The following is a 17,719-nucleotide window of genomic DNA, read 5'->3' as shown; positions in this document are numbered from 1 at the left end:
ATACTAGTAGAACTCATCAAAGTGCAGATATGCTTGTCCTCATGACCTCTCTGACATTCTGTTGCCAAAGCTGAATTAATTATATAATAGCTTCTGCATAAAATAAAAGCCTTCCTTTTCTTTGAAGTTTTGCACCCACTTGACTACAGTATTTATCACATTGGTTTCCTAAACATTATGAACTCATAACTACCACTACTCAATTAAATCATGATGTTATAACACCATTATAAACATGCAATGGATTGGATTGAAGGTCTAGCCTGAGTTGGTACAGGACAGTGTACGAATAGCAATTAATGCTGGGTGGTGTTTGGGCCTTCTCAATTTCTTTTTGACAGTGTTGCTCATTGGCATGTGAAAGCTAGGTTGTGAAGCAGTATGAACAGAAAGAAGGCAAAAAGGTCCCAATACCAGGTACAAGGAAAAAGAGCAAGAATGAAAAGGAAATGTGCTGCTGTACTTTTAAAGCAGATTGAAATAACCACTGCATTGTTAGTACTGTTTGTGAAAATTTAAGAGTTGGCTGATCAACAAGTATTGGTTTCAGTTGCTTTGAGGCTATTGAAATAAACAGAGATTGAACTGGGCTTGTGTAACTAAAATGACTGAGGTGTTGATGGAACAATCATGATGTGTCCATGGTCTGAGGTACTTTACCTAAATTGCTTCACCTGCAGCGACTCACTCCATCAACAACGCTGCTTCCCATAAAGACTGTGCTATGATAGTGAAATACAGATAGCAGGTGATCCTGTAGTTTCCTATGATATGGGTTAAAATTGATTTGAAAGATAACTGTATATACACTACCGTTCAAAAGTTTGGGGTCACATAGAAATTTCATTATTTTCAAAAGAAAGCACTTTTTTTGTCCATTAAAACATCAAATTGATCAGAAATACAGTGTAGACATTGTTAATGTTGTAAATGGCTATTGTAGCTGGAAACTGCTGATTTTTTTATGGAATATCTACATAGGCGGACAGAGAACCATTATCAGCAACCATCAGTCCTGTGTTCCAATGGCACGTTGTGTTTGCTAATCCAAGTTTATCATTTTAAAAGGCAAATTGATCATTAGAAAACCCTTTTGCAATTATGTTAGCACAGCTGAAAACTGTTGTGCTGATTAAAGAAGCAATAAAACTGGCCTTCTTGAGACTAGTTCAGTATCTGGATCATCAGCATTTGTGGGTTCGATTACAGCCTCAAAATGGCCAGAAACAAATAACTTTCTTCTGAAACTCGTCAGTCTATTCTTGTTCTGAGAAATGAAGGCTATTCCAAGCGAGAAATTGACAAGAAACTGAAGATCTCGTACAACGCTGTGTACTACTCCCTTCACAGAACAGCGCAAACTGGCTCTAACCAGAATAGAAAGAGGAGTGGGAGGCCCCGGTGCATAACTGAGCAAGAGGCCAAATACATTAGAGTGTCTAGTTTGAGAAACAGGCGCCTCACAGGTCCTCAACTGGCAGCTTCATTAAATAGTACCCACAAAACACCAGTCTCAACGTCAACAGTGAAGAGGCGACTCCGGGATGCTGACCTTCTAGGCAGAGTTGCAAAGAAAAAGCCATATCTCAGACTGCCCATCTTAATCTTTTATTTTTATTGGCCAGTCTGAGATATGGCTTTTTCTTTGCAACTCTGCCTAGAAGGTCAGCATCCCGGAGTCGCCACTTCACTGTTGACGTTGAGACTGCTTTTGCTTTTCTTTCAAAAACAAGGACATTTCTAAGTGACCCCAAACTTTTGAACGGTAGTGTGTATATATATATTACAGTTGAAGTTGGAAGTTTACATACACTTAGGTTGGAGTCATTAAAACTACTTTTTCAACCACTCCACAAATGTATTTTTAACAAACTATAGTTTTGTCAAGTCGGTTAGGACATCTACTTTGTGCATGACACAAGTAATTTTTCCAACAATTGTTTACAGACAGATTATTTCACTTATAATTCACTGTATCACAATTCCAGTGGGTCAGAAGTTTACATACACTAAGTTGACTGTGCCTTTAAACAGTTTGGAAAATTCCAGGAAATGATGTCATGGCTTTAGAAGCTTCTGATAGGCTAATTGACATAATTTGAGTCAATTGGAGGTGTACCTGTGGATGTATTTCAAGGCATACCTTCAAACTCAGTGCCTCTTTGCTTGACATCATGGGAAAATCAAAAGAAATCAGCCAAGACCTCAGGAAAAAATATTGTAGACCTCCACAAGTCTGGTTCATCCTTGGGAGCAATTTCCAAATGCCTGAAGGTACCACGTTCATCTGTACAAACAATAGTATGCAAGTATAAACACCATGGGACCACGCAGCCATCATACCGCTCAGGAAGGAGACGCATTCTGTCTCCTAGAGATGAACGTACTTTGGTGCGAAAAGTGCAAATAAATCCCAGAACAACAGCAAAGGACCTTGTGAAGATGCTGGAGGAAACGGGTACAAAAGTATCTATATCCACAGTAAAACGAGTCCTATATCGACATAACCTGAAATGCTGCTCAGCAAGGAAGAAGCCACTGCTCCAAAACCGCCAGAAAAAAAGCCAGATTACTGTTTGCAACTGCACATGGGGACAAAGATCGTGCTTTTTGGAGAAATGTCTTCTGGTCTGATTAAACAAAAATAGAACTGTTTGGCCATAATGACCATCGTTATATTTGGAGGAAAAAGGGGGTTGCTTGCAAGCCGAAGAACACCATCCCAACCGTGAAGCACAGGGGTGGCAGCATCATGCTGTGGGGGTGCTTTGCTGCAGGAGGGACTGATGCACTTCACAAAATAGATGGCATCATGAGGAAGGAAAATTATGTGGATATATTGAAGCAACATCTCAAGACATCAGTCAGGAAGTTAAAGCTTGGTCGCAAATGAGTCTTCCAAATGGACAATGACTCCAAGCATACTTCCAAAGTTGTGGCAAAATGGTTTACGGACAACAAAGTCAAGGTATTGGAGTGGCTATCACAAAGGCCTGACCTCAATCCTGTAGAAAATTTGTGGGCAGAACTGAAAAGCGTGTGCGAGCAAGGAGGCCTACAAACCTGATTCAGTTACACCAGCTCTGTAAGGAGGAATTGGCCAAAATTCACCCAACTTATTGTAGGAAGCTTGTGGAAGGCTACCTGAAACGTTTGACCCAAGTTAAACAATTTAAAGGCAATGCTACCAAATACTAATTGAGTGTATGTAAACTTCTGACCAACTGGGAATATGAAGAAAGAAATAAAAGCTGAAATAAATAATTCCCTCTAATATTATTCTGACATTTCACATTCTTAAAATAAAGTTGTGATTCTAACTGACATAATACAGGGAATCTTTACTAGGATTAAATGTCATGAATTGTGAAAACCTGAGTTTAAATATATTTGGTAAGGTGTATGTAAACTTCCGACTTCAACTGTATATATACAGTGGGGAAAAAAAGTATTTAGTCAGCCACCAATTGTGCAAGTTCTCCCACTTAAAAAGATGAGAGAGTCCAGTAATTTTCATCATAGGTACACGTCAACTATGACAGACAAACTGAGGAAAAAAAATCCAGAAAATCACTTTGTAGGATTTTTTATGAATTTATTTGCAAATTATGGTGGAAAATAAGTATTTGGTCACCTACAAACAAGCAAGATTTCTGGCTCTCACAGACCTGTAACTTCTTCTTTAAGACGCTCCTCTGTCCTCCACTCGTTACCTGTATTAATGGCACCTGTTTGAACTTGTTATCAGTATAAAAGACACCTGTCCACAACCTCAAACAGTCACACTCCAAACTCCACTATGGCCAAGACCAAAGAGCTGTCAAAGGACACCAGAAACAAAATTGTAGACCTGCACCAGGCTGGGAAGACTGAATCTGCAATAGGTAAGCAGCTTGGTTTGAAGAAATCAACTGTGGGAGCAATTATTAGGAAATGGAAGACATACAAGACCACTGATAATCTCCCTCGATCTGGGGCTCCACGCAAGATCTCACCCCGTGGGGTCAAAATGATCACAAGAACGGTGAGCAAAAATCCCAGAACCACACGGGGGGACCTAGTGAATGACCTGCAGAGAGCTGGGACCAAAGTAACAAAGCCTACCATCAGTAACACACTACGCCGCCAGGGACTCAAATCCTGCAGTGCCAGACGTGTCCCCCTGCTTAAGCCAGTACATGTCCAGGCCCGTCTGAAGTTTGCTAGAGTGCATTTGGATGATCCAGAAGAGGATTGGGAGAATGTCATATAGTCAGATGAAACCAAAATATAACTTTTTGGACAAAGAATGCTGAGTTGCATCCAAAGAACACCATACCTACTGTGAAGCATGGGGGTGGAAACATCATGCTTTGGGGCTGTTTTTCTGCAAAGGGACCTGGACGACTGATCCGTGTAAAGGAAAGAATGAATGGGGCCATGTATCGTGAGATTTTGAGTGAAAACCTCCTTCCATCAGCAAGGGCATTGAAGATGAAACGTGGCTGGGTCTTTCAGCATGACAATGATCCCAAACACACCGCCCGGGCAACGAAGGAGTGGCTTCGTAAGAAGCATTTCAAGGTCCTGGAGTGGCCTAGCCAGTCTCCAGATCTCAACCCCATAGAAAATATTTGGAGGGAGTTGAAAGTCTGTGTTGCCCAGCGACAGCCCCAAAACATCACTGCTCTAGAGGAGATCTGCATGGAGGAATGGGCCAAAATACCAGCAACAGTGTGTGAAAACCTTGTGAAGACTTACAGAAAACGTTTGACCTGTCATTGCCAACAAAGGGTATATAACAAAGTATTGAGAAACTTTTGTTATTGACCAAATACTTATTTTCCACCATAATTTGCAAATAAATTCATTAAAAATCCTACAATGTGATTTTCTGGAGAAAGAAAATCTCATTTTGTCTGTCATAGTTGACGTGTACCTATGATGAAAATGACAGGCCTCTCTCATCTTTTTAAGTGGGAGAACTTGCACAATTGGTGGCTGACTAAATACTTTTTTCCCCACTGTATATATATATATATATATATATATATATATATATATATATATATATATATATATATATTTTAAACCTTTATTACTTTCCAACCCCACCACCCCTTCCCTAATTGGAGTAAACTAGTGAACAACAACGCTTAGGCCTCTACTTCCAGCTTATACATACTATATACATTTTATGGACACAACCAATTTTACAATAATTCTATTTTGTTTGTTTTTACTCCTGAACTTCCTCTACTCTAAACCTCTCCAATCATTTTCATGATGTCCAACCGGTTTGCTTCTATATGCCATATCTTTCTAACTGTGCTCTTTCACAAAAGCTCTCAACCTATAACCTATATACTTATCATGGACACAGTATGCTTTACATTAGTTATCTTGTTGTTATTAGTTGTTATTAGTCCCATCCTTCAGCTCCATTCAACACCTCCCATCTATCTCTTAACACCATCCATATTGTATTTCTATTTGCCATATATTCTAAAAGTATTATTAAATTATTGATCGATTGACTATGACTTTTCAGATCACCCAGTAGTGCTATCTGCAGGGTTAGCTCCAGGTACAGTGAGGGAAAAAAGTATTTGATCCCCTGCTGATTTTGTACGTTTGCCCACTGACAAAGAATTTATCAGTCTATAATTTTAATGGTAGGTTTATTTGAACAGTGAGAGACAGAATAACAACAAAAAAATCCAGAAAAACGCATGTCAAAAATGTTATAAATTGATTTGCATTTTAATGAGGGAAATAAGTATTTGACCCCTCTGCAAAACATGACTTAGTACTTGGTGGCAAAACCCTTGTTGGCAATCACACAGGTCAGACGTTTCTTGTAGTTGGCCACCAGGTTTGCACACATCTCAGGAGGGATTTTGTCCCACTCCTCTTTGTAGATCTTCTCCAAGTCATTAAGGCTTCGAGGCTGACGTCTGGCAACTCGAACCTTCAGCTCCCTCCACAGATTTTCTAATGGATTAAGGTCTGGAGACTGGCTAGGCCACTCCAGGACCTTAATGTGCTTCTTCTTGAGCCACTCCTTTGTTGCCTTGGCCGTGTGTTTTGGGTCATTGTCATGCTGGAATACCCATCCACGACCCATTTTCAATGCCCTGGCTGAGGGAAGGAGGTTCTCACCCAAAATTTGAAGGTACATCGCCCCGTACATCGTCCCTTTGATGCGGTGAAGTTGTCCTGTCCCCTTAGCAGAAAAACACCCCCAAAGCATAATGTTTCCACCTCCATGTTTGACGGTGGGGATGGTGTTCTTGGGGTCATAGGCAGCATACCTCTTCCTCCAAATACGGCGAGTTGAGTTGATGCCAAAGAGCTCAATTTTGGTCTCATCTGACCACAACACTTTCACCCAGTTCTCCTCTGAATTATTCAGATGTTCATTGGCAAACTTCAGACGGGTATGTATATGTGCTTTGTTGAGCAGGGGGATCTTGCGGGCGCTGCAGGATTTCAGTCCTTCACGGCGTAGTGTGTTATCAATTGTTTTCTTGGTGACTATGGTCCCAGCTGCCTTGAGATCATTGACATAATCATCCCGTGTAGTTCTGGGCTGATTCCTCACCGTTCTCATGATCATTGCAACTCCACGAGGTATGATCTTGCATGGAGCCCCAGGCCGAAGGAGATTGACAGTTATTTTGTGTTTCTTCCATTTGCGAATAATCGCACCAACTGTTGTCACCTTCTCACCATGCTGCTTGGCGATGGTGTTGTAGCCCATTCCAGCCTTGTGTAGGTCTACAATCTTGTCCCTGACATCCTTGGAGAGCTCTTTGGTCTTGGCCATGGTGGAGAGTTTGGAATCGGATTGATTGATTGCTTCTGTGGACAGGTGTCTTTTATACAGGTAACACACTGAGATTAGGAGCACTCCCTTTAAGAGTGTGCTCCTAATCTCAGCTCGTTACCTGTATAAAAGACACCTGGGAGCCAGAAATCTTTCTGATTGAGAGGGGGTCAAATACTTATTTCCCTCATTAAAATGCAAATCAATTTATAACATTTTTTACATGCGTTTTTCTGGATTTTTTTGTTGTTATTCTGTCTCTCACTGTTCAAATAAACCTACCATTAAAATTATAGACTGATCATTTCTTTGTCAGTGGGCAAACGTACAAAATCAGCAGGGGATCAAATACTTTTTTCCCTCACTGTAAATATTGCAAACCTTCAGCCATTCCTGAACCTGTGACCAAAAACAAGCTACAAATTGACAGTACCAAAACAAATGATCTAATGATTCTGTTTCTTCACAGCAAAATCTGCAGAGCTGTGAAGATTGTATCCCCCATATAAACAACATTCTATTGGTAGCAATAATTTTGTATAATAATTTAAATTGAAAAATTATATGTTTTGAATCCGGCGTCATTTTGCATATCAGTTCATAAACACTATGCCATGGAATTGGTACGTCAAAATCTCTTCCCAACTATTTTGCAATCTATATGGGACGGCTGTCAGTCCTTTGGTCCTTCAATTAAACTGGTATACTTTTCTATTTATCACAATTTTCTTTAACCAATTATGTTCTTTAATGCAGGGCCGACAGACAAGTTCCTTACTTTTTCCCCCTTCCACTTTCCTCTTCCATTTTTGCGGTAATGCTGCAATTATTTGGTTGTAATTTTGTGTAGAGCAGACATTTCCATATGTTTTTGTTAGCTGCATGTGCGACATAACTCCACCAGTCCTACCTATGATACAATTTACGAAGATTATACCGTTTTTAAACATAAAAAAAAAAGTGTTTTTATCAATTAGTATATTTGAGTTTAACCACAATATTTGTTGCATTATTTGTGCTGTCGTTTCTGGAGGATTAAATTGAAATTGCAACTAACTTTCTATGTCTTGTTTTAGAAATAGTGATATTTGGGAGATGATTTCCTTTTCAAATAACTGAATGTGATAGGTTGTAATCTGAATAAAGGGAAAAAGGCCATTCTTGAACATTGGGTGAGACAATCTTACTAATTTGCTAGAGAACCAGTTCGTATTTAAGTATAACTTTTGTATGACTGAAGCTTTTAATGATAGGTCTAATGCTTTAATATTTAATCATTTCTGTCCTCCGAATTCATATTTATTATATAAATAGGCCCGTTTAATTTTGTCTGGCTTGCCGTTCCAAATAACATGGAATATTTTTTTCTCATATAATTAAAAAAACTGTTCGCTAGGCGTAGGCAAGACCATAAGCAAATAGGTAAACTGGGATAATACTGTATATATTTGTTGGTACACTGTATTGATATGTCTGAGGTTGTTGATAAGGGTTTCATTCATTTGGGTTCAGGTAACCATTTTTCAGTTGACCCTTTCATATTTTATTCTCTATTTCTCCTCTATTGTTCCTCAAGCAAGGGGGAGGCTGATGACATCAGAGGGCACCATCAGACTCCTTGAATGGCCTACTCCATGAAGTTTGCACTTGCTCTTTAACATATGTTTTACCCTTAAGTGTGTGTACATTACTGTATTTATACATGGGATATTGTTTTTCAACAGGAAAAGTAAAAAAAAAAAATAGCTTAAGTGCCTCTTGAAACCAGCGGAATAGAGCAATACAGCCATATCAAAATGTGTGATGATTACTCAAGGCATCTGTGAGGTTAATGGGAGCAGAGCAGCAAAGTTAACCCTGCAAAATATATAACACACAGCTGTCGACTCGAGTAGGCATTGTATAACTCTTTGGGCTAGAAACAATCAAGCTAGACTTGAGAGTAAATCATGTGTGTGATTTTATAAGTTTATAATATTAAACTTTTGATTTGGTATGTACTCTTAGCATTCCTACCAGTTAACCCATTGTGTAATGATTCCAGAAGTCATGCAGTGTAGATGTTGCATTGTTACTAACAGCGCCCCATGTGTTTTATTTTGAGTGTCCTTTTGATGGAGGTGTTTGGTCACTTGGCTGAAATGAGAATCATATTTTCTTCCAGGCTGACCGGTATGAATCTACCTTCCCCCGTCATCAGCAGCAAGAACTGGTTACGGCTGCATTTCACATCAGACAGCAACCATCGGCGGAAAGGATTTAGTGCCCAGTACCAAGGTAATGGGTCAGTGTCAAAGGGTTGGGATAGATCCCTTCCCATTGCAGGCAGTCGTCAGTGCACTTGGCAGTGAGTTCCTTCACATCACATCACTTGGCACGCTCTGCCAGAGCTCCACTAAACATGACATCTTGGCCTGACCTGGATTCTGCCCGCATACGGTTTGCAGGTGTATGCATAGTTATTTATCTGGTTTCTGCCTGTTAAATGGAGTTTGACGAAGTGCAACACGACTTAAGGCCCTCCAGGCTTAGTCACTAAGTGTAGCCCCAGGTACTTCTGCCTAAAAGAGTTTGGATACGAAGGCCATTCTCATTAAAAATAGTTGGCAACTTTTTTCCCTCCCACAATTTGACACAAGTCATATGGAGAAACTAATACTCACACTGAACCTATTTCAGCTTTCTTAGGGTTTAATTGGCTTCCCAGCATGACATAATTACCAGATTAGATTCCGAGTCATATCCAAATCCAAATTGGCTCTTGTTGACACAAATTCAGGCTATGCGTCCACTGCACTGCCTGCTGGGAACTGAGCCCAGTGGTGTTAGGTGACTGTGTTGCCACCACTATTCACAAGCTGGCGCTCCCTTGCCCTGCACAATATAGGACTCCTCTGCCTTGGATGATCCATAAAGACTAAATAATACAGCCCCAATAATGACGCGGTGGCCTGGGCACATTGGCACCATCCTGGCCCTCTGCAGTCACCTGGAGGACAGCTTGACATCTCTGCTTGTGAATTTCTCCAGTAAACACCAGCTTAAAATGATTTGGGAGGCAGAGAGGGGGTGGGGGGTGGGGTGGGAGAGATGCTTGTATAGCAAAGGGATCTCACAGAAGTGTTTGCATGTTGTGACACAGATTTTCTTTCAGCCTATGCTCTTCGGGTGTTTTGCTAATTACATGAATGGATTATGATGTGCTTTCTCTCCCCAACAGTGAAAAAGGCCATTGAGCTGAAGTCCAGAGGGGTGAAACTGCTTCCAAGCAAAGACACAAACCACAAAAATGCTGTTTGTAAGTACTTTCTTATGAGCTGAGGTGCAGTTTTTACCCACATAGAATTGGAATCATCATAAAATCAAACATATCTTAAAAGGGTTTGTCTTTCCCCAGGCAGTCCAAAACAGTACAGTAATGTACACTTACGATAAGCATTTTAAATTACGATAAGTGTTTTAGGATGTGATAGTTGTATCAGAGTCAAACAAATTAGGCTTTCTTACAAAGTTACAGTACCAGTCAAAAGTTTGGACACCTACTCATTCCAGGGTTTTTCTTTATTTTTTAATATTTTCTACATTGTAGAATAATAGTGAAGACATCAAAACTATGAAATAACACGTGGAATCATGTAGTAACCAAAAAAGTGTTAAACAAATAATAAATAATTGAGATTCTTCAAAGTAGCCACCCTTTGCCTTGATGACAGCTTTGCACACTCTTGACATTCTCTCAACCAGCTTCACCTGGAATGCTTTTACAACAGTCTTGAAAGAGTTCCCACATATGCTGAGCACTTGTTGGCTGCTTTTCCTTCACTCTGCGGTCCAACTCATCCCAAACCATCTCAATTGGTTTGAGGTCGGGGGATTGTGGAGGCCAGGTCATCTGATGCAGCACTCCATCACTCTCCTTCTTGGTAAAATAGCCCTTACACAGCCTGGAGGTGTGTTGGGTCATTGTCCTGTTGAAAAACAAATGATTCCATATCAGTATGTGTCCATTATCTGACAGTTACGGTGCCTTCAGAAAGTTTTCACACCCCTTGACTTTTTCCACATTTTGTTGTATTACTAAGTGGGATTACAATGAATTAAATTGTCATTTTTTGGTCAACGATTTACAAAAAATACTCTGTAATGTCAAAGTGGAAGAAAAAAACTTGTTTGTATTATTATTGATTAATTAATGGAAAATAAAACACTAATATATCTTGATTAGATTAGTATTCAACCCCCTGAGTCAATACATGTTAGAATCACCTTTGGCAGCGAGTCTTTCTGGGCAAGTCCATAAGAGCTTTGCACACCTGGATTGTACAATATTTGCCCATTATTCTTTCAAATTCATCAAGCTCTGTCAAGTTGGTTGTTGATCATTGTTAGACAGCCATTTTCAAGTCTTGCCATAGATTTTCAAGCCAATATAAGTCAAAACTGTAACTAGGCCACTCAATGATGTCTTGGTAAGCAACTCCCGTGTATATTTGTCCATGTGTTTTAAGTTATTATCCTGCTGAAAGGTGAATTTGTCTCCCAGTGTCCGTTGGAAAGCAGACTGAATCAGGTTTTCCTCTAGGATTTTGCCTGTACTTAGCTCTTTTTATCGTAAAAAAAATCCCTAGTCCTTGCCGATGACAAGCATACCCATAACATGATGCAACCACCACCATTCTTGAAAATATGAAGAGTGGTACTCAGTGATGTGTTGTGTTGTATTTGACACAAACAGAAGGCTTTGTATTCAGGACAAAAAAATGCTTTTCTTTGCCAATTTGCTATTAGTATTACTTTAATGCCTTATTGCAAACAGGATGCATGTTTTGGAATATTTTTATTCTGTACAGGCTTCCTTTTTTTCACTCTGTCATTTATGTTAGTATTGTGGAGTAACTGCAATGTTGTTGATCCATTCTCAGTTATCTCCTATCACAGCCATTAAACTCTGTAACTTTTTTTAAAATCACCATTGGCCTCCATTGTCATGAACGTCGGGAACAGAGGAGGACCAAGGCGCAGCGTTGAAAGCAAACATACTCTTTATTTGTGATTACCCGACCAAAACAACAAACGATACGTGCAGTCCTACGGTACAAACCAAAAGGAACAAGATCCCACAACCACTGTGGGAAAACAGCCTGTCTAAATATGGTTCCCAATCAGAGACAACCAGCAACAGCTGACACTCGTTGCCTCTGATTGGGAACCACTCTGGCCAACCTAGAAATACAACTACTAGAAACAAATGAAACTCACACCCTGGCTCAACATACAAGTGTCTCCAGAGCCAGGGCGTGACAGTACCCCCCCCTAAAGGCACGGACTCCGACAGCGCCAACTAAATACCACAGGGGAGGGACCGGGTGGGCACTCCGCCTTGGCGGCGGATCCGGCTCCGGGCCTGATCCCCACTCCCTCTCCAACCCCCCAAAGTACCCCTGGTCCGGTCTGGCCCCGCTGGCCGGAGCTGGACTGCACACTGGTGGAGCGGATTGCTCTAGCTCCGGCATGAAGCAGCTGACCGGTACCGGACCAGGCACCGGTGGAACAGGCACGGGCCGTGCCGGACTGACGACGCACACCACTGGCTTGGTGTGGGGAACAGGCACGGGCCGTGCCGGACTGACGACGCACACCACTGGCTTGGTGTGGGGAGCAGGAGCGGGCCGGACCGGGCTGGCGACGCGCACCATTGGCTTGGTGCGGGGAGCAGGAGCGGGCCGGACCGGGCTGGCGACGCGCACCATTGGCCTGGTGCGGGGAGCAGGAACAGGTCGGGCCGGGCTGGCGACGCGCACCATTGGCTTGGTGCGGGGAGCAGGAACAGGACGGGCCGGGCTGGCGACGCGCACCATTGGCTTGGTGCGGGGAGCAGGAACAGGCCGGGCCGAGCTGGCGACGCGCACCATTGGCCTGGTGCGGGGAGCAGGAACAGGCCGGGCCGGGCTGGCGACGCGCACCATAGGCTTGGTGCGGGGAGCAGGAACAGGCGGGGCCGAGCTGGCGACGCGCACCATTGGCTTGGTGCGGGGAGCATAACAGGACGGGCCGGGCTGGCGACTCGCACCATTGGCTTGGTGCGGGGAGCAGGAACAGGCCGGGCCGAGCTGGCGACGCGCACCATTGGCTTGGTGCGGGGAGCAGGAACAGGACGGGCCGGGCTGGCGACGCGCACCATTGGCTTGGTGCGGGGAGCAGGAACAGACCGGACCGTACTGGGGACACACACCACTGGCCCTACGCAGGGATCTGGAACGGGCCGGACCGGACTGGTAACACACCCCAGTACCTCTCGCCGTGCCTCTACACCTTCCTTCCCCTCTTTGACCAGTGGCCCCCGTAACCTGGCGGCCTCCTCTGCCAACCCGCTGGGCCGCTCTATCGCGGTCTCCTGCTGCCCCGTCGTCCACGGCGTTAGCCCCCCCCTAAAAAATGTCTGGGCTTCTCTCCTACCCGTGGACCAGGTCTCCATACTTTTCGCCAGCCTTTCGCCCTTCTGCTTCCACGTCAAGCCCCTCTCTTGCTCACCCGGCTTGACCCAGTCGAGGAGGCGCTGGATATCCGCCAGAGATTTCCCTGGCGATGGCTCCTGGACCCGCTGCTTGGTCCAGTTCTGGTTGGATCTTCTGTCATGAACGTCGGGAACAGAGGAGGACCAAGGCGCAGCGTTGAAAGCAAACATACTCTTTATTTGTGATTACCCGACCAAAACAACAAACGATACGTGCAGTCCTACGGTACAAACCAAAATGAACAAGATCCCACAACCACTGTGGGAAAACAGCCTGTCTAAATATGGTTCCCAATCAGAGACAACCAGCAACAGCTGACACTCGTTGCCTCTGATTGGGAACCACTCTGGCCAACCTAGAAATACAACTACTAGAAACAAATGAAACTCACACCCTGGCTCAACATACAAGTGTCCCCAGAGCCAGGGCGTGACATCCATGGCAAAATCCCTGAGCGGTTTCCTTCCTCTCCGGCAACTGATTTAGGAAGGGCACCTGTATCTTTGTAGTGACTGAGTGTATTGATACACCATCCAAAGTGTAGAATCAATAACTGCACCATGCTCAAAGGGATATTCAATGTCTGCTTTCTTTTTCCTTATCTACCAATAGCTGCTCTTCTTTGTAAACCATAGGAAAACCTCCCTGGTCTTTGTTGTTGAATCTGTGCTTGAAATCCACTGCTTGGCTTAGGAACCTTACAGATAATTGTATGTGTGGGGTACAGAAATTGGATAGTCATGAATCATGCTACACACCATTATTGGACACAGATTGAGTACATGCAACTTATTATGTGACTTGTTAAGCACATTTTTATTTAGGCTTGCCATAACAAAAGGGTTGAATACTTATTGACTCAAGACATTTCAGCTTTTCATTTTTAATTAATTTGTAAACATTTCTAAAACTATAATTCCACTTTGACATTATGGGGTATTGTGTGTAGATCAGTGACACATAATCTCAATTTAATCAATTAGAAATTCAGGCTGTAACACAACAAAATGTGGAAAAAGTCAAGGGGTGTGAATACTTTCTGAAGGCATTGTATATGATAAATGTTAATATTGCATAATTATATTGTATGATTGCTATTCATTACCTAGGGGGTATACTACAGTGGGGAAAAAAGTATTTAGTCAGCCACCAATTGTGCAAGTTCTCCCACTTAAAAAGATGAGAGAGGCCTGTAATTTTCATCATAGGTACACGTCAACTATGACAGACAAACTGAGGAAAAAAAATCCAGAAAATCACATTGTAGGATTTTTTATGAATTTATTTGCAAATTATGGTGGAAAATAAGTATTTGGTCAATAACAAAAGTTTCTCAATACTTTGTTATATACCCTTTGTTGGCAATGACACAGGTCAAACGTTTTCTGTAAGTCTTCACAAGGTTTTCACACACTGTTGCTGGTATTTTGGCCCATTCCTCCATGCAGATCTCCTCTAGAGCAGTGATGTTTTGGGGCTGTCGCTGGGCAACACAGACTTTCAACTCCCTCCAAAGATTTTCTATGGGGTTGAGATCTGGAGACTGGCTAGGCCACTCCAGGACGTTGAAATGCCACTCCTTCGTTGCCCGGGCGGTGTGTTTGGGATCATTGTCATGCTGAAAGACCCAGCCACGTTTCATCTTCAATGCCCTTGCTGATGGAAGGAGGTTTTCACTCAAAATCTCACGATACATGGCCCCATTCATTCTTTCCTTTACACGGATCAGTCGTCCTGGTCCCTTTGCAGAAAAACATCTCCAAAGCATGATGTTTCCACCCCCATGCTTCACAGTAGGTATGGTGTTCTTTGGATGCAACTCAGCATTCTTTGTCCTCCAAACACGACGAGCTGAGTTTTTACCAAAAAGTTATATTTTGGTTTCATCTGACCATATGACATTCTCCCAATCCTCTTCTGGATCATCCAAATGCACTCTAGCAAACTTCAGACGGGCCTGGACATGTACTGGCTTAAGCAGGGGGACACGTCTGGCACTGCAGGATTTGAGTCCCTGGCGGCGTAGTGTGTTACTGATGGTAGGCTTTGTTACTTTGGTCCCAGCTCTCTGCAGGTCATTCACTAGGTCCCCCTGTGTGGTTCTGGGATTTTTGCTCACTGTTCTTGTGATCATTTTGACCCCACAGGGTGAGATCTTGCGTGGAGCCCCAGATCGAGGGAGATTATCAGTGGTCTTGTATGTCTTCCATTTCCTAATAATTGCTCCCACAGTTGATTTCTTCAAACCAAGCTGCTTACCTATTGCAGATTCAGTCTTCCCAGCCTGGTGCAGGTCTACAATTGTGTTTCTGGTGTCCTTGACAGCTCTTTGGTCTTGGCCATAGTGGAGTTTGGAGTGTGACTGTTTGAGGTTGTGGACAGGTGTCTTTTATACTGATAACAAGTTCAAACAGGTGCCATTAATACAGGTAACGGGTGGAGGGCAGAGGAGCCTCTTAAAGAAGAAGTTACAGGTCTGTGAGAGCCAGAAATCTTGCTTGTTTGTAGGTGACCTTATTTTCCACCATAATTTGCAAATAAATTCATTAAAAATCCTACAATGTGATTTTCAGGATTTTTTTTTTCTCAATTTGTCTGTCATAGTTGACGTATACCTATGATGAAAATTACAGGCCTCTCTCATCTTTTTAAGTGGGAGAACTTGCACAATGTCACGATCGTCTAATGAGGAGGACCAAGGCGCAGCGTTGAAAGTGAACATAGTATTATTTATTAAACTGATCACACGATCAAAATAACTGACGAAAACGTGATGTCTCTGGTTACATACACAAACCAAAATGAGAATAAGAAACCACAACACAAAGTGAAAAGACCGATAGTAATATATGGCTCCCAATCAGAGACAACCAGCTGACACTCGTTGCCTCTGATTGGGAGTCACTCAGGCCAACATAGATATACAAAACATAGACTTACACACCCTGGCTCAACATAACATAGTCCCCAGAGCCAGGGCGTGACAGTACCCCCCCCAAAGGCGCGGACTCCGGCCGCGCCAAACAACCACAACGGGGGAGGGACCGGGTGGGCACTCCGCCTCGGCGGCGGATCCGGCTCCGGACATGACCCAGGCACGGGTTGTGCTGGACTGACGACGCACACCCCTGGCTTGATGCGTGGAGGAGGAACGGGCCGGACCGGGCTGACGAAGCGCACCCCTGACTTGGTGCGGGGAGCAGGAATGAGCCGGACCGGGCTGACGACGCGCACCACTGACCCGGTGCGGGGAGCTTGGACGGGCCGGACCGGGCTGGCGACGCGCACCACAGACTTGGTGCGGAGAGCAGGAACGGGCCGTGCCGGACTGACGACGCACACCACTGGCCTGGTGCGGGAAGCTTGGATGGGCCGGACTGGGCTGGCGACGCGCACCACAGACTCGGTGCGGAGCGCAGGATTGGGCCGGGCTGGGCTGTCGACGCACACCGTAGGTTTGGTGCGGGGAGCAGGAATAGACCGGACCGTACTGGGGACACACACCACTGGCTCTACACCGGGATCTGGAACGGGCCGGACCGGACTGGCAACACACGCCAGTACCTCTCGCCGTGCCTCTACACCTTCCATCCCCTCTTCTACCAGTGGCCCCCGTAACCTGGCGGCCTCCTCTGCAACCCCGCTGGACCGCTCCATAGCGGCCTCCTGCTGCCCCGACGTCGTGAGCCCCCCCCTAAAAAATTTCTGGGGGTCCAGCGGGGTTGCAGAGGGGGTCTCTCCTCCCCGTGGGCCAGGCCTCCATCATTCTCGCCCACCTCTCGCTCCTCTGTCTCCAACCCTCGTCACTCAGCTCCTCAATGGGCTTGACCCAGTCGAAGCTGCCACGGAGATCTATTAGCGATGGCTCCTGGACACGCTGCTTGGTCTGGTCTTGGTGGTTTCTTCTGTCACGATCGTCTAATGAGGAGGACCAAGGCGCAGCGTTGAAAGTGAACATAGTATTATTTATTAAACTGATCACACGATCAAAATAACTGACGAAAACGTGATGTCTCTGGTTACATACACAAACCAAAATGAGAATAAGAAACCACAACACAAAGTGAAAAGACCGATAGTAATATATGGCTCCCAATCAGAGACAACCAGCTGACACTCGTTGCCTCTGATTGGGAGTCACTCAGGCCAACATAGATATACAAAACATAGACTTACACACCCTGGCTCAACATAACATAGTCCCCAGAGCCAGGGCGTGACACACAATTGGTGGCTGACTAAATACTTTTTAAAAAGCAAATTATTTATTTTATTTTTATTTATTTATTTTACCCATCCAATTGAGAATTGCTGGTATAGACCCTATTCACACCAATAATATAACAGTGAGGCGATACAATCTTGTTATTTTACAATCAGTTTAGCCACAACATTC

General features: G+C 43.7%; 1 protein-coding gene across 4 annotated transcripts in view; it reads left to right on the top strand.

Moving 5' to 3' along the window:
• Positions 1 to 17,719, top strand: part of LOC311131344 (CUB and sushi domain-containing protein 1-like) — a gene marked incomplete at both ends in the record, with an annotated part of 555,203 nt that overhangs the window by 345,545 nt on the left and 191,939 nt on the right. For all 4 annotated transcript variants that reach the window (XM_084164287.1, XM_084164286.1, XM_084164285.1 and 1 more), the window contains 2 exons: positions 8,973 to 9,085; positions 10,029 to 10,106. In XM_084164287.1, coding sequence (XP_084020413.1) covers positions 8,973 to 9,085; positions 10,029 to 10,106 — 191 coding nt within the window. The remainder of the gene's footprint in view (positions 1 to 8,972; positions 9,086 to 10,028; positions 10,107 to 17,719) is intronic.

The sequence above is a fragment of the Coregonus lavaretus genome, assembly GCF_964263955.1.
Source record: "Coregonus lavaretus genome assembly, chromosome: 1".
NCBI classification, from domain to species: Eukaryota; Metazoa; Chordata; class Actinopteri; order Salmoniformes; family Salmonidae; genus Coregonus; species Coregonus lavaretus.
The sequence above is the reverse complement of the archived record's forward strand: the minus strand, read 5'-3'. Positions and strand labels throughout refer to the sequence as shown.